This window comes from Chenopodium quinoa, unplaced genomic scaffold (assembly GCF_001683475.1).
Source record: "Chenopodium quinoa cultivar QQ74 unplaced genomic scaffold, ASM168347v1, whole genome shotgun sequence".
Classification (NCBI taxonomy): Eukaryota; Viridiplantae; Streptophyta; class Magnoliopsida; order Caryophyllales; family Amaranthaceae; genus Chenopodium; species Chenopodium quinoa.
Window position 1 is genome coordinate 14,114,367 of NW_018742738.1, and position 24,590 is coordinate 14,138,956.

At 35.2% G+C, this 24,590-nt stretch overlaps 1 protein-coding gene across 3 annotated transcripts; it reads left to right on the forward strand.

Annotated features, from left to right (window-relative positions):
* The first annotated feature begins 4,993 nt into the window (after positions 1-4,993).
* Positions 4,994-24,587, forward strand: LOC110724302 (snurportin-1-like). Of its 3 annotated transcripts, none has more exons than XR_002511949.1 (7): positions 4,994-5,693; positions 6,413-6,599; positions 6,679-6,929; positions 7,062-7,176; positions 7,706-7,798; positions 8,940-9,100; positions 10,097-10,179. XR_002511949.1 is itself a non-coding variant. In XM_021903724.1 (7 exons), exons 1-7 carry the CDS (start codon positions 5,305-5,307, stop codon positions 24,132-24,134), a joined length of 1,290 nt encoding a protein of 429 aa, XP_021759416.1. In that variant the 5' UTR covers positions 5,015-5,304; the 3' UTR covers positions 24,135-24,587. The 3 variants fall into 3 exon arrangements, 2 of the variants coding, with proteins under 2 accessions (XP_021759417.1, XP_021759416.1); XM_021903724.1 differs by lacking the exon at positions 8,940-9,100 and adding an exon at positions 24,024-24,587 and having other exon boundaries at positions 5,015-5,693; positions 10,097-10,240; XM_021903725.1 differs by lacking the exon at positions 10,097-10,179 and having other exon boundaries at positions 8,940-10,082.
* Positions 24,588-24,590: the final 3 nt, after the last annotated feature.

Consider the following 24,590-nt stretch of genomic DNA (forward strand, 5'->3'; position numbering starts at 1 on the left):
GGAGTAGCCCAAGAGTGTCGCCCGGCCATTAGAGCTCCCGCCCAAAGGCGCGCCCGGCCGGGCGAGGAAGAGAAGCTGGCGCCCGAACTCGCGCCCAGCCGGGCGCGAGAAACATTCACCTGAAGAAAAAGGCGGGCCCGATCGGGCAGTGCCTCGCCTGCCCGATCGGGTGCGTGTCAGCTTTAGGAGATGATTAGCGTCGTTTAAGTTTGTTTTAGTTTAGGATTCTTGCTTAATATAAATACTTTTCAGTTAAGCAAGTTTAGTATCTTCTTTTACTCTTTCTTAATTCTTCTCTTAGATTTTCTCTCTCTACAACTTTATTCTTAACTCAACTCTTAATTCCAGATTACTTTGGTAACGATTTCTTTTCTCTTAATCTCAATTATTTATTTTATCCCTTCGATCATGTCTTATTTTATTGCTTTGATTAGTTTAGATTTAATTATGTGTGAGTAGTTTCCTTTCTAGGGTTTGTGGGGATCCATAAATAATATGAAGGGGTAATTTATTGTTGTTGATTATCAATGCTTGATTAATTTCCTATTGATTGATTTAATGCTCTGTGACTAGATTAGGCCTGATCTTTTATGCATGAGTTTGACAATATTAATTCGAGAGATGAGAATTGATGTTTAGGACTAGTTTCAATAGTAGGCAGGTTAATTTATAAATGGTTAAGTCGAGATTCGAGAGATGAGATTTAATACCGGTAGATTAATTCTGTGATTGCAATACGTAGCGAAAGCCCTTTATGATCTGATTAATTGATGCATTGATGATTGATTATTATGTTTTACCCTAGAATGTTATTTATTGGTGAACCTATGCCCTAGGCCTTTATTCATTGTTTTCTCTTTAATCTTAATCTCCGTAGTTTAGTTTTATATCCATATTATTAAATTGTTACTTGATAATTTAGATTGCTTAAATTAATTAGGAATAGAAAGATCAGTTTCCCTGTGGATTCGACCCTACTTCCCTATCTACATAAGTTAGAGGATTTAGGAATAACTTTTGATTAGGTGATACGACTTTAGCCTGTCATATACCACTATAATTATATTGATACTAAAAAAATTAATATCTCACTACAATTTCTTAAAAATAATTTTAAAAACTCATGAGACATTATACATTGTTAACTATAATTATATTTATACTAAAAAAATTAATACCTCACTACAATTGCTTAAAAATAATTTTAAAAACTCATGAGACATTATACATTGTTAACTACAAAACAAAAACTTCCAAATTTTAGCAAAAATAAATCCATGGATTGGAATTCCATTACAAAACTAAAAGCATATCTTCTTCAACCCTTATAACTTCAAACCAATTATATTTCCTTGTAAAAACCATTTTCATCAAATATTACATATTTCCTAATTTACTCGCTACAACTATGTCAAATTAAGAGAAAAACTTTCAATTATACATTGTAAACCTGATCAATTGATAAAAAACTTACCATCAATGTCGCCTAATAAAGTTTTGACCTTCTTACTTCAGTTTCGATTCAACGAATGACTAGAACTTCATTGGCCATTACCATAGAAATTGTTTCTAAAACTACATAACATACCTTGGTCGAGGAAGTAATATTTTTTAACAAAATGGCGTCATAATTTCATCTTTTACCGTTGCTCTCTTCTTAGGCAGGAATCTCACACCTTTTTACCGCTTAACTCTTTCGCTAAACTCTCTTTCTTTCTTTTTTTTAGAACGTTGACGCGTCGCAATTTCATTGGATGTTTATGTGGCATATAAAAGTCATAAACTAAGTCTACGTGTATCACCTCCCTTACAAAATTGTACTCCCTTCACTCACAATTATTTGTACCAAAGGCAATTTTTACGGACTCTTAGGCAAAACTTTTAGTGTAGTTTAATTAAGTTTGGGTAGGTTTAACACTTAAACTAAATAGTAAAAAGGAGGAAAATAGGAGAGATAAAGTGGTCTCATATGTTTAAGTGTGATAGTGAGTTAAAATGAGTAGGAAAGAGGAGAGAGAAAGTGGTCCCATATTTATTAACTATTACTAAAACATAAATTTGCTGACATCATACACTCCTTTTCCTATCCTAAGTGTCGCTTCCTCATTAAAAATTTTCCCACCATTTTGTTGTATGATGTCATCATTTTTTTTAAAAAAAAAACTACAAGTGTTGTACGGAGTATTAGATAAAGTATTGTACGTAGTATTAGATAATAATGCATACTACGGTTGTTGGTTGCCTATAAATACGGAACTATCAAATTGCACAACATAATCTATATATATCAATTCAAAAAATAAGCTTTGTTAAAAAAAAAGAAAAAAAAAAGAGTTGTAAATATAATAACTACCAATGACGAAAAGTGACTAACTAATTGGAAAAAAAATTGACTTTTGGCCACAATGCCTTATAAGTGTAAAAAAAAAACACTATTTATCTTAAATTCCCTCTGTTAAGTGTAAATAAAACATGCAATAATCATTCAAAGTGATGGACATTTTGTTTTAATATATATATTTATATGTTGCATTTTTTTTTTCAATATTACCTTTGTTCAATGTGTGTTTTATGTATTTGAAGGCATGAAAATATTTTTCTTCTATATTTCAATTTGTAATTTAGTTTTACTCATATTGATGTCAATTATTATGATTATTCGGTAGACACTTTTCTAATCATGCAGGATATATGAGAATGTCTGCACAACATTATGAGTTCATTGAAGACATAACTTCAGTGAAGAAAAATATGATAATTAATTAAGATACGAATAATACGCTTATGGAAACCACTAAGCTTTGATAATCCAAATGACTATAATAGTATTGAGATAATATTTCTTGATGAAAAGGTATTAATAATAAATTCTTTAGTCACATACAAAACTTTATTAATTCTATTTTTTCTAAATGTCTGTTTTATGATTACTTTAACATATTCATTTCAATACATTAGAAGAAGAAAAGAGCAATTAAAAAAAACACTATTTATCTTAAATTTCTTCTGTTAAGTGTAAATAAAACACACAATAATCATTCAAAGTGATGGACATTTTGTTTTAATATATATATTTATATGTTGCATTTTTTTTTTCAATATTACCTTTGTTCAATGTGTGTTTTATGTATTTGAAGGCATGAAAATATTTTTCTTCCATATTTCAATTTGTAATTTAGTTTTACTCATATTGATGTCAATTATTATGATTATTCGGTAGACACTTTTCTAATCATGCAGGATATATGAGAATATCTGCACAACATTATGAGTTCATTGAAGATATAACTTCAGTGAAGAAAAATATGATAATTAATTAAGATATGAATAATATGCTTATGGAAACCACTAAGCTTTGATAATCCAAATGACAATAATAGTATTGAGATAGTATTTCTTGATGAAAAGGTATTAATAATAAATTCTTTAGTCACATACAAAACTATATTAATTCTATTTTTTCTAAATGTCTGTTTTATGATTACTTTAACATATTCATTTCAATACATTAGAAGAAGAAAAGAGCAATTAAACTTTTATAAACATATATGATAATGATTAATCTCTAATCCGGTGTTTAATGAAAACACAAACTTTTAAAAAAATTGGGTGTACAATAATTATTGTACATCCATTATAAAGATAACCTAAAGTGTTAAAAGTTACTCCTGAAATGAATAAAAGTTACCCCAATATGAGTTAAAGTAACCCAATTCAAATAAAAATTATCTACGCTTTATTAGTAAAGAATCAAATTTTAAATGACTAAAAATCAATTATCAGTGATTGAATGTAATTAAATTACCTTTATAAAACTTTTCTTGTTGTTGATTTATATAAAAATCGTATTATGTTTAAAGTTACCCAAAAAAAGACAAAAGTTACCCTAAAATAAGTTAAAAGTTACCCTTATACTGCTCGATGTACACTAATATTAGTGTAAACAGGATGTATTCAAAAGTTTTCTTAATTAAAAAAAAGAAAATTTATAAATTACCACCCAAAAAGGGGTCCTAATTTGAAATTACCACCCATTAAAACTTTTATTTTAAATAACCACCCATTAAATTAAAACAATTTTCAGATTACCACCTTTTTATGTTTTCGGTGGAATTTCCGATTGTGGGCCTCACCTTATTAACTTCCCTCCTTTTTTTTTTCTTTTCTTCGAACTTACATTCTGACTGTTACATTAAACTCTAAAAACTTCATCTCTCCTCAATTCCTTCACTTAATTCTTCCAAAATTTTTTCCCTCTTTCTTCCTTTAATTCTCTGTCAAATTCTCAACTACCCATTTAGGATTGAATCAAAACCCTAACTCTACTTTTTTTTTTTTTTCTGCAAATTGAATGCTTTGGTTGTACTTGCATGTACTGTTGATTGCGCCATCTCGAAGTGTTCTATGGGACCAGAAGCATATAGTTGAAGCTCCTGTCAATTGCTAATGTCAATGGCGACTCCTCCGTTTCTGCAAAACATAATCCAAAAACAAAAAAAGAAAAAGAACAAGCTTACAACTTCATGCAACTATGAATCATTCAATTCTTTCAATCGCAAAACACAACACATAAGATACAATTATTCAACATAGTAAACAATCATTCAACAAATTTGGACAACATCAACTCCAATTAGCAGAATTCTAACAAAATTGCACAATTAATTGCAAACAGATAGCCTAATTGCAAAAAACCCCCAATTTAATTGACTCATGAACCCTGATTCCTAAATTGGCGAAAAAACCCTAAATTATGAAGTAGTGGAATCATACCTTTGATGCAAATTGAGTGTACGATCTTCAGTAGATAACTTCTTCTCACAGTAGCAGTTGAAATTTGAGGAATTTTGAATGAAATTTGGGGCAAAATTTGTTACTTGAAGTTGTACAATTTCTAAACAACAGAATTCGGGGAGAGAGAGAGTTAAAATAGTGAAATTAGCCGTTTATAGCCGTTATGTGGGGCCCTCAAACGGAATTTTCAACGAAAATCCAAAAAAGGTGGTAATTTGAAAATTGTTCAAATTTAATGGGTGGTAATTTAAAATAAATTTTTTAATGGGTGGTAATATCAAAACAGAACCTCTTTAAGGTTAAACAAAATTAAAACAAAAAGCAAGAGTAAGATGATCTTTTTACAGTTTAAATTTTACTAAAAGAGGAAAGAAAAAAAAATTTGTTGCATGTAATAGAGAGCACCCATTTATAACAAATGTTGCTAAATGTGGGCAATATTTGAAAATTTGAGTTTCAAATTCCAACCAAATCTCCCAAACCAAACGCAGTAGTAGGCGTAGCAACACAATGCCGACGCACGAAATCCGGCGAGCATACAAACGCCCAGCAATCTCCGACCAACAAAAGAGAAGAGAACTCTCTCTCCTCCGCCAACAACAAAGCCGCGCTGACGCTCAATCCCATGCTCGTCGCCTTGCTTCCACCCTCTTCTCTTTCAATGAACCAACCCCCTCTACTTCCTCCGCCGTCGACGACGACAACAACGCTTTCGATATCGATATCGATACTGAACCCGAAGAACAGGAGGATCATCCGAATGCTCCTCAGCTTGAAAATATAAAGGATGTTCGCCAAGCTTCTAAGCTTCGTGGTCAAGAATCTCGTCGTTGGTTTGCTCGTCAGTTGATGCTTCCTGAGTGGATGATTGATGTTCCTGATCGCCTTTCTCAAGACTGGTTCGAGTTTTTTTTTGCTTTGTTTATTGAATTTTGTATACTGGGTGAAATGTTTCTATTTTTTAGTTAAATTCTGTTGATGGGTATTGTTTGGTTTACTTGGAATTGATTGTGTGATGGGTTTAATGTGGATTTTTGTAAGAATTGAGGGTTTAGTGGTGGAATGTCTTGTGGGTCGGGTTTTTTTTTAACACCCCTTGTTATAGATGAGTTTATAAGGGTTTAATTTTGAATTCTGGTAGTAGTGGTGGTGAAGTGGTTTTATTAGGGTTTAGTGCTTGGAATGATAAAATGATTGGAATCTAAATTATTTTGGATATTGTTTTGAATTTTTAAACTTTAGTACTTTAGAAATGTTAATGAGGTTAGGAAAGAGTAGGCAGGAATTCTATTTTTGTTAGTCCTTCTTGTATGGAAGGGAAAGAATAGCATGGTCGTGAGATGGGACACTCGTGGTTGTACGGAGTTTGTTTATTTGTATACTATTCTTCAAAGTTTGCTTTCGCAGAAATTGTATTGAATTAATAATTTGTATACTCATCTTTTCCTCAAAAAAATTATTAGTTTGATTTTTCAACTTTGTTCATATGAGCATGGCTTCACTATATCCAATATGATATCTAATTAAATTGTTTGGATTAGATGTTACAACTGTATGATTTTTTATGCGTGATTATTTGGTTGATTTTTAATTATGTCTTGAATACATATTTTTGCAGGTTTGTATTAGCTAGGCCAGCTGGGAAGCGATGCTTTGTAGTTTCCACCAATGGGACAACAATTAGTAGACAACGTAATGGCATAGTGTTGCATCATTTCCCATCTGCTCTACCTTGTGGAGCCAGAACAAAAGGGAATTCTGGATCTGGCCAGTCGTATTGTATACTTGATTGCATATTCCATGAGGTGAGGTTGTACTTCTTAATATTTATGTTTGTGATTCTGAGCGTATGTTTGTTCTCTTATCTGATGAATGTGAGTACAGGTAGACCAGACTTACTATGTGATCGACATGTTATGCTGGGCAGGATACTCTCTTTACGATTGTAATGCGGAGTTTAGGTTTTTTTGGTTGAATTCCAAGCTTGCTGAAAGTGATGCTTGTAGACCACCTTCACAATATCATAGGTTTCGGTTTAGTCCAGTTCCTGTATACAGCTGTGACCAGAGTGGACTGCTCTCAGCATATGCAGGACAAGTACCTTATGTAAAAGATGGTCTCTTATTCTATAACAAGTAAGACTCTACTACCTATTTGCTGGAATTGTTTGCTCAAATGACCTTCAAATTTCCATTTGTTTGACTGCATATATTTACCTATTAGGATCTCTTAGTAACCTAGTTATGTGGTACTTCTGCCTTTCTTAGGCATGCACACTATCAACCAGGAAATACACCGCTGACGCTAGTCTGGAAGGATGAAAAATGTAGCCAATATGTTATTGATACAGATAATAAAGGCGAAGTGCCAAGCAAACAACAGGTAATTATTCGAAAATTTTCACCTTATTAACCCTTGGCTTCCAGAAGTGCCATTGAATGGCATTGGATCTGTGTTGCTGCCATAATATTTTAACTCTATCTTCTGAATTTGTTGTTTAGAGATTTTTTTTGATGTGTCGGGATTTATGAGATGTGATTTTGCTAGGAAGTCAATAGCAAGTGTCTGAATATTTTAACTTTTTATTTGGTCATTTTATGTGTTGTTGTTGTTGTTGTTGCATCTTAGAAAGGAACATACTAAGGGGAAAGATACTCTTTGTGACCATGTAGAAAGGCTGTGTTCTGATGCGTACAGTGGGTCGGAAATAGGATGAATTTGAATTATTAAATAAATTCTTCCCCAATCTTGGGGAGTCATAAAAACAGAGTGGGATTAGTCCAGATAACATTGGAAGTTGGATGCATTAGTCAGTTGCTCCTCTTATCTTTTGGAGCTAATTATTTCAATCCTCTATACTAGTAATTCAAATACTCGTGTTTCAAAACTTATCAATTATCTTTATGAACAGGTGGTCTTAGAGCTACAAAATGATGGAAAGGTGATTACTTCGGATGATCCTCCTGTTGTATTTGGTTGCCTAGACCAGGACTTTCAACAAAAGGTATGTGCATTTTGGTACTTGTGAAATTTCACTTTTATTCTTGTCTAATGTGATAGTACCATAGGTGTCAGTCATCAGCTCATATTGATGAATTTCATTATAATTGTTTTATGCTTTATAATTCTTTGTGTGGAAAAAGTGCTGATTGTCATCGTTAGCTTAAAGTTGAAAGCTTGTATGTTGAATTTCATTATAATTGAGTGATAATTATTCCTATTTGTGTTGATCAGAGAGGATTCATTGTTAGCCTTAAGTTGAATACTTTGCCAGTTTCTTGTATGTCTTTATTCCAAAAATACCTGTAAAGAGGCCATTTGATTCACATTAGTGTTAGGACAAGGATTGAAGAAAGATAGATAAGAGGAGATGATGCATGATTCTAGAATTGGAACTTTGAATTAATTCTTATTTCAATTGGGAATGTACTTGGTCTTCCTTTTTATGTGTTAGTTCATGAAATAAAAAATAGTTGTTTGAGTTATGTCCCTTCCTCTTCTTTCTTCCTTTCTAGCTTCTACTGCTCACTATGTACGCTCTTTGCACCACCTTACTCAGTTGGCATTCTCCTTTGCTCCCCCCTGTGAGTGTTAGGTGCTCAGTTTCATTTCCTTGGCATTCTGTATTCACAACTGCTGCCCGTCTTGCATCACCCCACGGTTCCTTTATACTTAATCTCTCACTCTCACATTTTCAGATTTTCTATGTGTCCGGTGAGCAACTGAGCACCAATTAATGTTTTTGTTAGCCACCAGGCACACCTCGATGAATGAGGGCTTGGTTGGTCAGCATTAAGTGGTGGTAGAGACCTCGAACCCTTTTGAAGGATAAGGGGGGGGGGGGGTGGGGGCACTAGGGTAAAGTTTGAACCCTGCAGGATTGAACTTTGATCATCATCAATGTCTTTACTTGCTGCCACCATGAAATATTCTTGCATTATATCTTGCATTCCTCCTTTTCAACTGTGTATGAATATCATATTTGGGGCGCTAGGGTAAAGTTTGAACCCTGCAGGATTGAACTTTGATCATCACCAATGTCCTTACTTGCTGCCACCATGAAATATTCTTGCATTATATCTTGCATTTCTCCTTTTCTACTGTGTATGAATATTATATTTGGTGGGTGTTTTGATGGACTCTAGCTACAGTGGCAGTGATAGTGGGTTAGAAAGTGGGGCACTGTGGGTGAGAGGGATCAAGCCGATCAACTGAAGGTCGTGGTGGGATGCAGGAAAAATGGGTTCTTAGCATCAGGCAGTGATGGCTTATGGAGGAATAAATGTGGTGAGCTGTGAGAGCAAAGGTTAGAACTCATTTATTGAAGATTGAATTTTTTATTTTATTTTTTTTTTTTTTTTGGGTAAGGAATTGGGGTGGTTGTGGGAAAGAATTAAACACAATCAGGTGGAACAGAGAAAGTAGAAAAGGAATGAACAACTAAATTGAACGAAATGCCTGCAAATTTAAACTAAGAGATATATTTTTTTTCTTTACCAAAGCCTCCACCAATTAAAACTCCTTTAAAACTTTCTTGAATTTATTTTTGGTTCTCTTACAAAACTCTCTTAATTTTTCTTGGATGCTCTTTCTTTTGCTCACTTTACTCACCTTTTTTCAAAGTTTCAAATGATATTCTTGTTATGTCACTTTCTTTATAGTGTACGGTTCCTTGTGACAATTCATGTTAGCCGACCCCAAATCATTTTGTGAATAAGGCTGTTGTTGTTTACCGAAGCCTCCGTCACCCAATTCAGCAGCCTTAACGCCCCTAACTGCTGCCTACTATGGTCCGATGTTTGACATTATGAACATTTGTTTTTCCGAATATGTGCCAGGCTTATACAAAACAACTATCTAGTTATTACTTCTATCACTGATTGGTGTACTGAATTTCTTATTAGATACTTAGTCATGGTCTCATGGATCTTTGAATGAATTAAAAGGAAAAAAAAGAGAAAAAGAGAAAACATGTCTCTAATAATTTGAATTTATTAAGACATCAAGCATATTCCTGTGAGCTGTGACATGATTGCTAACACATCAGGTATTGTTGGCAAGGAAGGCGAACATTCATGGATGCTTCTGAGAATCTAATATTATCTGTCAGAAACAATTCTGTTCTATTGGCTAGACAGATTCAAAATGAGTTTTTTTGTAGATAATTTTGTTTTGTGTGGCCATTTATATGTTAAATGATGTATCATTTATTTGTATTCTTTTCTGTGCTACTGTAGTCATTTGTTGCTGATAATGATGTTGGAAGTATTTTTTAATTCAGTCATTGATTTAATTTTTTCAGTCAGGATTAAGTCCAGGTAATCTTCTGCGTTTTTCAATCAATGATGGAGGATTGACTTTCGTTGATGGGAAACTTGAGATGGCTGATTTACAATTCCAAGATAAGCCCAACCGTGCTCGCGCTTTTGCTGATAGTTACTCAAAGGTCAGTTGGATAAGCTTTTATATTTATAAAGTGGGTGAGTGTACATTATGTGAATCAGAATTGCTGTATTCCTCTCCCACTCAATTTTGATATTACCACTGAAGCCTTGGAGTGTTTTTTTTTTTTTTTTTTTTTTGTTTTTTTTTGTTTTTTTTTTTGTAATTATTATGGTCTTAATTTATAACTTCAATATGATCCTCAAGTGGTTTTTACTTTTGAGAGAGAAAATGACCGCATTGATGCAATTAGCAAAATTTGTTACAGTCGTGTATTTCTTCTTGCCGTATAGTAATGTCAATGAAAGAATTTAAATCAAGCTACCATCATTATATTAAACCATTGTATGACTCTTATTTATCCTTGATTGAACATGTGGTAGAAAATGAGTGGGGAAAAAGGAATATGAATGAAGAAAATATTTTATCCGCAATTTAACCCTCTTTTTATGTTTTTATATTTTATGTTGACAAACATTGCTGTCAGTTGAATTATTCCATCCAGTTGTCATTTATTTCAGTTAAATGCCATACTGCCATTGCCTTAATTGTTATTAATAACAATGTTGATCCAGAGAACCTTCCCTTTCCTCCCTTCTTCTTTCATTGTTGATCATCAATAACCAGCCTGTCCAGCCATGCTGGCCTCAATTACCACTATGTTCAGTCTTTATTCTCTCTTCCCATCTTCTCCTCCATTTCCTATTCTCTTTCACCTTCTCGCTTCGCTAAAATTTAGGATATTGAACTTAACGATCAAGATTTAAATTGATGCTGATTGGACTTTTTAGTTGAGGAATAAAGTTGGACACTAAAAAATTCCAACACTAAGGTTTAGATTAATGTCAAGCTCTTTACTCTCCACATTACCCAAAATCCTACATTTGAGACAAGATTCTTCACCAACAACAAACAAGAACAACAAACAAGAACTCTGAATGAATACCTTTGATGGTATTTCCCGGAAGAAGCTTCTAATTGGATTTAGGTTATGCACATTCAACATCTTATGATCAATACAACACTAGGAATGACTCACTTGGACTAAATATTCCTCATGAAAAAGACTCATTGGCTGTTTCTATTGAGAATAGTAGAAGCAAAAATACAAACAATAAACAAAATTTAAATGAACGAATTAGAGGTATGCAAAGACAATGATAAACAATATTTTGTGTGGAAAACCCCTCTGAAACTAGGAGGGGGAAAACTATGAACTGCTAATAATTATTAGTGACCTTCACAACGCCCACACCTCCTAAGAACTCTATTCTAGAAAGCTAAAATTCAATCCTAGATCCAAATACAAAGGATAATAGGAATATAGAGCTAGAGGTGTGTATTCCAAACTCAATCCTAGATTTGCCGTGATACAACAATATTTAGCGAGTCGTGCCAATCATTACGTGGCGTGACAAATTGTCTACGTATCTTGGCTTAATTCTCTCTCTTTTTTTCTTCTCTTTCCTTTTCCATCTTATTTTCCTTATTTATTTTCTTAAGGAAATCTTTGTTTTACTTATTTCCTTTTTTTTCCCTTTTTTTTAGGCTCTGTTTGTTTTAATAAAAAACATTTTTTTGGGAAAATGATTTTTCATGGAAAATAATTTTTAAGGGAAAACACAATAGAAAAAAAATAGTTTTCCTTAAAAAAATATATATATATAAGATGGGATAAATAGGAGCGGATGGGAGAAGATGGATAGGAGGAGAGGTAAAGGGTGTGTGGGAATATGTGTGTAATTACTAAATTAATTATGTCTAATTTAAGAAGGGTTAAATAAAGTGAAAGGAGAAGAGAAGACATATGAGAAGGGAATGAGAAAAACATTATAGGTTGTTTCCAACATGTTCTGTTAATTGTCTTTTCTTTATTTAGCTTATAAGTTATATTAAAATGTCTTGAGGTAGATGTAGAATTGAATTCAATCATTTTTCTATTTACGTCAAAGCTTATTACTATTAAGAAAGTTTATTTTCTTATATTATCATTTCCTTCATAGTTGTTATTTGTCAATCCCAAAATATTATTTATCTTTTTAAGGTATCGGTTTCATATTATTAGTATCAGAGCCGACGTGAGAGCTCTGACAATTGGTATCAGAGCCGACGACAAAATCTTAAGTGCTATTTTTTTTTTTAATTTTGAAATTAATTGTAATGACATCTACTAGTTTAACGGTTAAAGTTAGAGAAATATGAAATCGAAAAATTCAATGGTAAAAATGATTTTTCCTATTGCAGGATGCAAATGAAAAATTTGCTTGTATAACAAAAGTTGCACAAGGCATTGGTGGGAAATGAACAAAAACTTAGGGATATGAAGGATGAGGATTGGGAAGAGTTAGATCTTGAAGCACGAGCGACTATAATTTTATGCCTTAAGAGGGACGTTGCATTCTTGGTAAATGAAGAAGCAACGGCCGCTGGCGTGTGGACAAAGTTAGAGACTAATTTCATGACAAAAACTCTAACAAATAGGATCTACTTAAAATCCAAATTATATACATGCAAGATGGATGGATGAGGCACCTCGACACTGGAGTATATTAATAAGTTTGATAGGATTATATCAGACTCGAAGGATATTGACAAGAAGGTCGATGAGGAAGACCAAGCACTCATGTTATTGCTTTCATTACCGAAATCCTATATGAAAATCTGGTTCAAATATTGATGCTTGTGGGTGATACTCTAACCATGGATGAGACTAGAACATCGCGACCTTCGAAAGGTTGCTACAAGCGAAATGATGTCTAGTAATGGAAGAGAACACAAGAGGAAGGACTAATGAAAGTGGGCAAGGCAAGGGAGGAAAGTTTAGATCAAAATCTAAACCTCTTGCGGAAAGGCCATGTTTCAAATGTGGTGAGCTTGGTCATTTTAAAGCTAATTGCCCAAATAAGAGGGTAATATTCAAGAAGAATAGCAACGGCAACTCTAGAGGAAAACAACATGAGAAACATGAAGCTAATTTCGTCTCAAATGACGAGGATGATTATTGTTACTTAGTTTCAGAACAATGCAATGTAATATTCAGTAAATGGATGCTTAATCAAGGTGCATTGCACCATATGTGCCCAAACAGGAAGTGGTTTACAGCTTACCAAAGTTTGGATGGTGAACTGTTCGCCAACTGGCGTTACCTGCGCGTTCGCGTCTCACACTGGGTGTTTTCGTGAAATGGGTGCTCTTGTCATCTTATTTATATTTATGAATAGAAAACGCGCTCGAACAGTTGAGCGGCCGCCGGCCAGCAACTTCCGTGCACAGATATAGATTCATTAAAAAGAAAGGTCCCTCTCCGTTCACACGGTTCTCAAAGCGGAGGAGGAAGGGTGAGCAGGAGGTAGAGCAGCCCTCAAAAGGGAAAGACGCGGAGACGGCAGACTCGCGGAGCAAGCATAAATTCCAAAGAAGACAGCGAAAGAAGAAGAGTCTAAGCTATGATCGGAATCATCATCCGGAGGAACTAGCTAGAGCTGGATCTGCTGCACCTGAGGGAATAAGGAAAGAAGCAAGCTTGGAAGTGAATTCAAAGTTCCTTCACATCTGTGCATGCTTTCCGAGTGAAGCGTGAGTTGGATTCGAACCAACAACGGGCGACTTCCTTTTTAGTCGATCGCGTGGTGCCACAATCTGTTCTACGTACAACAATATGTTGAACTACTTCGACCAGCCTGCGCGTGAGATACCCAGCATCTGATGTTCGTACAACAGTATCCATGGCAGGCACAATTCTGACTAGTTCTCCGCACTACTTTTCTGCAGTTGAGACGAGAAAAGTAGCAACCATAGACCTAGCTCACAGAAGAAGGGTCCTAGTTTCGACAGGAAAGAGGGCTTATAATTATCTTTAATATATTTCAACCAAACACTGTTGATCTGAAAGGCCTGACCCTGCAGCATGTTCATTACATCTTCTGATGGGAAATGATCATGCTTGAAAGACTGTCGGGTTAGAGACTATCCGAGTCAAGATGCATGATGGAACAATAATAGCCTTAATACTGTGTTTGGATAAATAAAGGGGAAGGAAAAGAAAGGGAAGGAGGCGAGTAGAAGGGGAGGTAAAGGGAGGGGAAGGAAGAATGGTGAGTTTTCCTTCCAAATCTCTTCCTTATTGGAGGGATAAATTTCTTGCAATTTAATCCCTCAATTTCTCTCCCCACAATTCCCTTCTTTCCTGATTTGTTATCCAAATGAAATATCTTATCTCTCTATTTCCCTTCCTTTCCTTTCCCTCCATCTCCTTCAATCCAAACACACCGTAAAGGATGTGAGACATATTCCAGATTTGCGGAAGAACCTTATTTCTCTTAGCTTATTAGAGAAAAATGGTTGCAAAATAGTCTTGGAGAATGGAGTTTTAGAAGTTGTTTGTGGTTCTTTGGTAGTGATGAAGGGAATTCGTCACGGTAATCTTTATCCTCTTTTGGGATTTAGCTGGTGGAATCGGTGGAAGTAAAGAACAAACAGAATGCACGAGGATATGGCACATGTGCCTTGGGCATATGTCGGAAAAGGGTCTATCATTGCTTAGTGGACAAGGTTTGTTGAATAATATGAAGAAACCACAACTGGAATTTTGTAAGCATTGTGTGTATGGAAAAGCACACAGGGTGAAGTTTTTTACAAGCAAGCACAAGAGCAAAGGATTGTTAGACTATTTGCATACGGATGTTTTGGGTCCGGCTAAAGTTTCTTCCAAAGGTGGTTCCAGGTATTTTGTTACATTTGTTGATGATCATTCTAGATATGCTTGGATTTATTTTCTTAAGCATAAGAATGAGGCATTCGATATTTTCAAGCGGTGGAGAGCACTGGTTGAGAACACAATAGGTCGAAAGCTAAAAATTGTACGGTCTGATAATGGTACCGAATACACAGAAGGAGCTTTCAAGGAGTTTTGTGATCAAGGAGGTATTGTAAGACACTGGACGGTAAGAGACACACCATAACATAACGGACTTGCGGAAAGACTGAATCGTACACTACTTGATAAGGCAAGGTGTATGCGCTCTAATTCTTGATTAGGCAAAGAATGGTGAGCGGAGTTGGTTGCTACAGCTTGTTATATAGTGAATCAATCCCCACATTCTAATTTAGATGGTGACACTCTTATAGGGTGTGGTAAGGGGAACATGCAGATTATACGAGACTAAGAGTCTTTGGGTGCACGGCTTATTATCATGTCAAGGATAATAAGCTTGATGAAAGAGCCAAGAAAGCAATATTTTGGGGGTATCCAAAAGGGATTCAAGGCTATCGTCTTTGGAGTGTTGAAGATTCTAAATTTTTAATTAGCTGGGATGTGACCTTTGATGAAAAATATATGGTGGCTTCTATCAAAAGCTATGGTGCCTGATGATGGTGATGTTAGAATGACCACAAATACTCAAGTGGTCGAGATAGAATCTAGAAACCAACAAGATTCTAGTCATGTTCAGGTTGAGCATCCCACTATTTCTCAAGATGAGGAGAATGAAGATCTGGATCATGAGGAGATTCAGCAGGAAAATGCGCATGTACTACAACAGCAGCAGGCATCCACTAAGCCAAAGAGGAATTATAAATTAGTTAAGAAGTTTGGGTTACACAAACCTATGAGGCATTATAGAAGGTAAACTTGGTAGAATATGCACTCTCGGTGGAGGATGATGAGCCGGTCAACTTCAAACAAGCTATCAAAGACAAGGATAGCGAGAGTTGGTGACTATGGAAGAAGAGATGCAATCTCTTCATAAAAACAAGACATGGGAGGTAGTCCCATTGCCCGTGGAAAAGACTGCTATTGGTTGTAAGTGGGTGTATAAAAGAAAAGAGGATCTTTCCAAATTAGATAAAAAAAGGTATAAGGCTAGGTTAGTAGCCAAGGGATTTGCACAGAAAGAAGGTGTTGATTACAATGAGATAGTTTTTCCGGTGGTAAAGCATACTTCTATTCGGGTGCTATTGAGTCTTGTAACTCATGGAGATCTTGTGGAACAACTCGATGTGAAGGCAACCTTCTTACACGGTGACTTGGATGAGGAAATTTATATGTCGGTTAAGGGAATCACTTTATGGATTAAAGCAATCTCCTCGACAAGCGATTTGATTCTTTTATGTTAAAATAAGGATTTTCTAGAAGTAATTACGATTGTTGTGTATACTTTCGCAAACTTCGTGGAGGTGATTATATTTATCTCATATTGTATGTGGACGACATGCTTATTGCTTCTAAGAGCAAGGTGGAGATCAATAGGTTAAAAACTCAACTCGGTGAAGAGTTTGAAACTAAAGACTTGGGCGCTGCAAAGAAAATACTGGGTATGGAGATTAGAAGAGAGAGGTTAAACCAAAAATTGCTTTTTGAGCCAAAAAGGCTACAATGAGCGGGTTATAGAAAGGTTTGAGATGAAAGGTGCTAAGTCAATGGTGACTCCATTGGCTCCACATTTTACTCTCTGGTAAACAATCTCTCACTACAGCGAAAGATAAGGTTTACATGGATTATGTACCTTATGCTAGTGCAGTAGGCAGTTTAATGCACGCCACGGTGTGTACACGTCCATACATTTCATGTTAGTAGGTTCATGGTTGTAGGGAATATTTCAGATTGATGTTAGTAGCCATCCCACACTAGAGCCCCATTGTGATCATACACTTAAGCATGGTGGCGTCCAAAGGGAAAGAAGCTAGAGTAAAAAGAGTTGCCAACAAGTTTTAGGAACTTGTAAACCGTTCCTCGTTAACTCTAATTAGTCTGGAACCATGAGTGGAAGTTCGGAGATGAAGGTACAAATCCAACCTAAAAAAGATTGAACCTGCCCTTAAACTAGGCCTCTACTTTATTCTTCTCGTATTCATGTGCGCTTTCAAACTAACATACAATCAATAGGTTAATCGTAAACCTATTTAGTCTATGTTGGTTGAATATTAGTGCACAAATAAATCTATTATTGACGATCACTTGAATTATAATCATATTAATCCTATATAAAATTATTAATTATCTTATTAAGCGTGATTACAAGTACAAATTCCCTTTAAACATGCATAAAAGGCGTGATCAAGCAGTACTAAACAATCATAACAATAATAATGATAGTAATAAACAACCATAATTAAAATAATCATGTAAAGCATAATATTATTAGCAAGATCCTAGGCATCATACTACCATAATTAATAACAAATCCTAACATGTCACTAAATATTAAAGATCAAAGCTTTAACCGTAACATGATACTAACATGATATTAAGAAAGAAATAGGAAACATCAAAATAATCAAACTTGATATTAGAAATATTAATTAACCCTAAACATGATACTAAGAAGCAATAAAACATCCTAACATGATACTAGGAATCAAAATAATAATCTAAGCATGATTTCTATATCAAAAGATCAATAAAACAATTAAAGTACTTACTTTGATGCCTCGTACCTCTTTCTAACAACAAAATACACACGTTATAACTTCAAGGAAAAAATATTAAAACAATTAAATTAAATAATTGAAATAGGAATTTGGGACTAAACCCTCAGAAATATCAAACCTTTTACATCTAGGACGAAGGCAATTTCGAACTTAGCTAGGTGTTTCTACAGCAAATGAGTGAGGAATTTTGTAAAAGGGAAGGTTTAGAAAAAGAAGAGAGAGAAGAAAGCTTCTAGCATTTAGAGAGAGAGAGAATAGAGAATTCTTGGTGTTGATGATTTGAAAACAGGGAGATACGACCCCTATTTATAGGAAAAGTAGCACAGGATCGAAGAAAATCATATTCGGAATAAAATACCTCCTGTTGCAAACGACAGAAGCCAGCGCCGTGTCGTCTAGCTAGACGACGAAGGCCAGCACCAGGCGACGAAGGTCTGGCGACGACTTTTTCGTCTCGCGCTGGTCCAAAAGTCAACGCGCTTTTCCACGCGTAATTACCTTACAAACCGGTTGCATGTAATTATGCGTCCGAGCAGTTTTCGAAATCAGATTTAATATATTTTATTCTAAATAAAACATCTTTAAAATATAATTATCAATGCTAACCTCATTAGAATTAAAAAGAACCTTCTTCCTGGAAGACTAAAATCAATCCTAATCATTTTAGGAATAATAATTACTCTAGATCATTTGGCCACGTTTAAAATCATTGGGCCTAATCTAATTTAATCCATAACTTCCTCATAATTCTTTGGAATTGGGCTTATAATATATCATTGGAAAACTCTTTTTGAGCCCAATCCCACTACACTATTATTGGACCCATATCATGGACCAAACCAAATCGGACTGACTATTTTCCCTAAAATAGAGTAAGAAAAGAAATATTTTTGAAAACAGAAAGAGAAACATTTTAATAAAAACATTCTCATCATTAGACTTTCCACACTTTTACTTCGTTCGATAATCAAATGACATGTAAGATATTCATCACTAGGTTTGGTTTTGGGTAGACACAATTGGGTGTCTACAATGGCGAACCCAGGTAAAGCACACTGGAAGCAGTGAAATGGATATTACGGTACTTGAAAGGCACCACTGACACAGATTTATGCTTTGGTGGAGATACATGTCAAATAACTGGCTTTGTTGATTCAGATTATGCCGGTGATCTAGATATAAGACAATCTACTACTGGTTATGTGTTTAAAATACACGGTGCTCCAGTTAGTTGGCAATCAAGGTTTTAAGCTACAATGGCTCTATCTACGACGGAAGCCGAGTATATGGCTATGGCAGAAGGAGTTAAGGAAGCATTGTGGTTGCGGGGAATTCTAGATGATTTGGGGTTAAAGCAGGATAGTGTTAATCTAAATTGTGATAGCCGAAGTGCTATTCACTTGGCTAAGAACCAAGTTCGTCATGCTCATACCAAACATATAGATGTAAGGTATCATTTTGTACGGGATGTCATAGAGAAAGGAAGTATTTCTCTTATGAAGGTGCATACAAATGAAAACCCTTTAGACATTTTAACCAAAGTTGTGTCATAAAGCAAGTTCCAATACTATTTGGAATTGCTAAATATTGTCCCATGTTAGGCATTACATGGAGAAATAATTGGAACTACGATTGGTTTGATCCCGGTTAAGGGTATGTAGGCAGTCATTGTAAAAAGGTGCAACTGGATACAACTAACGCTATTTGTTCGTTCAATAATTATGAACGAGGTGGAGAATTGTGGGAATATGTGTGGATATAATTAATTAATAAATTATTTATGTCTAATCTAAGAAGGGTTAAATAAAGTGAAAGGAGAAGAGAAGACATAGAAGAAGGGAATGAGAAAAATATTATAGGTTGTTTCCAACATGTTGAGTTAATTGTCTTTTCTTTATTTAGCTTATAAGTTACTATAAAATGTCTCGAGGTAGATATAGAATTGAATTCAATCATTTTTTTATTCACGTCAAAGTTTATTAGAATTAAGAAAGTTTATTTTTTTATATTTATTATTTCCTTCATAGTGGTTATTTGGCAATCCCAAAATATTTTCATAATATCTAGTAGAAGTCACATTTCCGTTGCAAGAGCTTTAACAGGATGTAAGAAGAATGGAGGAAAATGTGGCATGCTTTTTTTATAAAAGGAAAACATTTTTACTCATGGGAGAACTATTTTCCATCTTTGGAAAAAATATTTCATCCCTTTTCTAACCAAACAATGGAAAATGAGAAAATTATTTTCTAAGAAAATGTTTTTCATCAAAACAAACGGAGCCTTAATTTTTTAGGATGAATTTAATCTTTTTTTGTTTTTTTAATAGTATGAGGAAAGTTGTCTCATCAAAATTTCCCTTTATCTTCTTTTTCATTCTTTTGGATTTTTATAATTCCTTTCTTTTATTTACTTTCTTTTTTGGGGAATTTTCGAATTTTATTTTCTTTTTTCTTTATTGGGGGAAATTGTCAAACTTGCCTCTATTTTTTTTTTTTTTTTTGGAATTTTCAAGTTGAGAGTTATTTAATTTTCTTTTTGTTTTCTTTTTTTTGGGAAGAAAGTCGGATACCCTGCACTTATGATATAAAAACTAGCATTTAGCTCAAGTTTTATCATTTTTTTTTTGAAATAAAGTTGAGAGTTATATAATTTTTCTATTTCTTTTTGTTTTGTTTCTTTGGGAAGAAAGTCGGATACCCTGCACTTATGATATAAAAACTAGCATTTAGCTCGTGTAATGCAGGGGTTAAACTTGTTGGTTAAATGTTTGCCAATTCCGAGCTCAATTTGGACCCTTAAGGAGTAAAATGGGTGCTAAGAGCAACTACAATGGTTGACTAATTTATTTAATAGCTTGGCATGTCACATCATCTTCTCAAGCTACAACAATTCAAGTTATTTATTGCTCCAATGGTTAAGCTAGTTGTAAATTAATTTATTCTTAAATTAATAATATTTTATATCTAACAAATATTTGCCAAGCTAATTAGCTCTACAAAGCTAATTTGGAGTTGCTCTAAAACCTTAACCGAACATTTTTCGACACGCAAACTGATGAAAAAATTGAATTGGGTTGCAATTTACAATTTATAACAAATTTTGGCTGCAATTTGCAAAATATTAACGTTGGCTGCAATTTTCAAATTTTCCAAAAAGCAAATGGAGGAAGTAATAATAAAATACGGCCGCAAGAGAAGTGGAGTAAGTAATAAAATACGGAGGGAGTAGTTACATTTACTATTTTATTAATCTATTATATTATCTACAAATTACATTTGCTATCAATTATTTAGCTATGTTAAAAGTTCTTAGACTTTTGAAGCAAGTATGAATTACATTTGAATACTTGCTATGTACACAGAAATACATATTTACAAATAATAAACCATCATGCATTGGGCTTAAGATTACCTGTAGATTATTCTCATCAGATTGTGCAGTAATTACACTTGGGCCAAAAGTCTAGCAATAAATTAAGAGTTTTGAACTAATAAACATCAACATCACTTATAAGTACATTGTATCCCAGCTTGCCTATAATCACTTTGGCTAGTAAACAGGAGAAGAAAAATCCTTAATTATCTTACTGTATTTTCAATTATACCTTCATCTAAACCTCACTGCTTACCTAAGATGCAAGACCCATGATTCCCTCAATTTGTTGCCTTCAATGAAATTCTGGTTTTGTGAAGGAACACGAGACATGGGTAAGCTCGCTTCTATTCTCATCTTTCCTCTCTCATGCCTCCCTCTAGAAGGACCACCAGGTCTGTCATCCTATACTCTCTCTCTCTATATTATATCACCAAAGTCTTAAAAATGTTGTTCCCACTCTATGGGGGATCATAATATTATTCTTTTAGGGTGTAGCTTCGGTTGTTATTCCACATGTCAATACTTGGGATGAGGAATTTCATCAATATTTCATTTTAATACAGGCTGTTGAGAATTTGAAAATCTATGTCATTCCAGCTTCTCTCATGAGTCTAATCTGATTTTGACAATTTAATATCCATTTCTTCCTGATTTTCTCTATGTTTTGCTAAGTGAGACACTGAGACACGAAGGATATGGCAAGGGGAAAAAAATGTTTTAGCTATCTGAAAAAACTATTACATTGGGGTCTGGAGGAATAAAAAGTGCCACCATGAAGTCAAATTGGTAATATTGTGCGACACTCCATCTCATGTTTATATTTTTGGCATATTGGGAATCAAGAGCTGTTCCTGCATGCCCAACTTTTCTGTATATTCACTTTGCTTTGACTTTGGGCTCAAAGAATGTGCTATTTCTTACTCACTTTGCTTCTTATAGAGTTAAACTTGAATAATGTGATTTTAATGAGATATAGACCTTCATCAGTTTCCTGTTTTGTGTTGCTGACATTACAACCACTACTAGAAAACATGTTAATTGCGACGGAAAATTTTCGTCGGAAACACCTTGTTTTCCGTCGGAAAACCCATTTCCGACGGAATTCCGTCGTAACCAGTTGTCGGAAAAGTTGTCGGAAAAACATCCTTTCTGACGGAATTTCCGTCGGAAATGGGTTTTCCGACGGAATTTCCGACGGATTTCAGTCCGCCGAGAGTATTTTCAAGCCCGACAAAGTCCCTCGGAAAATTTCGACGGAATTGAATTCCGTCGTAAATTCTCGACGGAATTTCCGTCGGAAAATGCTTTAAAAAAACAAAAAAAAAAGGCCACCGCCACGCTGTACCACCGCAAGCCGTCACCCCACACCACCTCACACAACCAGCCAACCACACCAGAACCTTACCCACCAGCCACCTACACCAGATCCACCACCCCACTACCCACCTACAACCTAGCCCTAGCAGACCACCACCGCCACGGCGCCACTACCCCCCACATCAGCTACATCCAGCTCTGGCTCCCTAACCCTAACCACACCACCACCGCCACTAACACCACCAGTCCACCACTGACCCCCAAACTAACCCTAAGCCCAGATCTAAACTATCCCACCCAAACCACACCACCAATCACCGCAACCCGAACCACACCACCATTCACCCTAACCCTAAACCCAGCCACCATCAATCACTGTAACCCAAACCACACCACCACTCAGGCCGCCACTCTCCCCACCCATATCCCAAACCCACAGCCACCACAACCATCTCCAGCCACCACACGCATGCACATAAGCCACACCCACCACCACCATCGAAATCCAAAAAATAATAATAAAAAAAAACAGAAACAAAATCGAAAATTTAAAATATAAAACATACCTTAAATTGAAATATGCTTCGAATTTCACCATGGAAACGGTTTAACAAGGCCAAATTCGGCCATTTAAAGTCTAGATCTAGGCTTTAAATGGACGAATTTGGCCTCAAAACCTTTAATTTGCTTTATTCATCATGAAAAGAGAGAGAAAGGGCGAAACCCTTGACCAATTTTGGTGTGATTGTGGTGGTGTTGTTGATGATTGTGGTGGTGTTGTTGGTGATTGTGGTGTTGTTGGTTTTTGTCGAAAAGGGGGAAAGAAGAGGAAAGAGTGAGATGAAGAAAGTGAACAGACGGAGCAAGAAGAAGAGAAGGAGCAGAAATAAAGAGAGAGAAGGAGAAGGAGAAGAGAAGGAGAAGAGCGGCTGAGAGAAGGAGAAGAGTGGAGAGAAGGGAGAATGAAGAAAAAAGAGGCGGAGGCAGCGTTTTAGGGTTTTTAAAAAAATGTTTTTTTTTTAAATATATTCCGACGAAAAATCCGTCGGAAATTTCCGACGGACTTTGAATCCGTCGGAAATGGAAAATTACGACGGAAAAATCCGTCGGAAAACACATACATTCCGACGGATTTCCGACAGAATTGTTAAATCCGTCGGAAAATTCCGACGAAACTAAAATCCGTCGGAAAATTCATTTTTTCCGACGGAATTTAGTGTCCGTCGGAACCATTCCGTCGCTATTTGACCGTTTTCTAGTAGTGAACCAAGTGTCGCCTGCTCTTTGTCCAAGGAGAGAGTGTATTTTGGAAGAACTGATCCTTCTCTACCACTGCTATTTTACCTTTCCAAGGCCTACTTTTCTGCTTTGAAGCGCTAAGCATTCAGAGCTTACCACATAATATATTGCCAGTTTACCACAAAGCCCTAGGATTTATAAGTTCACTATAAATGTTAATTGAAGTTTATACTTTTGTATTTCTCTACTGTTTTTGGAAGGCCCTTGAAAGGGGCAATGCTTCTACTTTGGCTACATGAAGATCAAATCTTCTGCCACTTCAAGAACTGTGAAGATGATTTTGCTCCCTAGGCATTAGAGTTAATCTATTGATTTTTAGTAAAATTGGATACTGTTGTCTCCTAACTATTAGATCACTACTTTTGCAGGTTGTATTTCAATACATGGCTCGGCGTTCTCCTCTTAGGATTGATGATTTGCTAGGATCCATCAACTCACAATGTGACCAAGAAAATAAAGATGTTGAGATGTCAGGCTGAGAAAAATCCACACAAGCCAACTATGTCATTCTTTTACAGTTTAACCTTAGCCTGGTTGAGAAAAGTTGATGCAGCAAGTCATTTTCTACCATCACGGTCTTTTCGATCAGAAAGAATAACGTGAAGGCTGCCTTGTGCATATCTGTTGGTTTGCCACTGGAGATTTACTCTAGTTTGAGTATGATGAAGGATGATCATCAATAATACTTTGAAATGATTTTAACCGTTAGCGTCATTTGCTACTCAAGAAGGTTCTGTGATCCTTTTCCTTACATCTTCTGCTGAAATTTTGTTGTAGAGATGTCAATTAAGTCCAACTATATTCAGGTGAAAAGTCATTCTATTTGTTTTCGGAACGGTTCAAGTCATATTCAGATTGATGTTATATTAATGATAAATCAGTCAATGCCTGTCAATTTGGTGGAGTTCACGAATTCAATTGTTTTGCAAGTATAT

Coding starts and splice junctions, on each gene's coding strand:
- LOC110724302 (XM_021903724.1), top strand. CDS start 5,305: ATGCCGACGCACGAAATCCGGCGAGCATACAAACGCCCAGCAATCTCC. Junction 6,930..7,061: donor GGTCTCTTATTCTATAACAA/GTAAGACTCTAC, acceptor TGCCTTTCTTAG/GCATGCACACTATCAACCAG. Junction 10,241..24,023: donor TTGCTGATAGTTACTCAAAG/GTCAGTTGGATA, acceptor CTACTTTTGCAG/GTTGTATTTCAATACATGGC.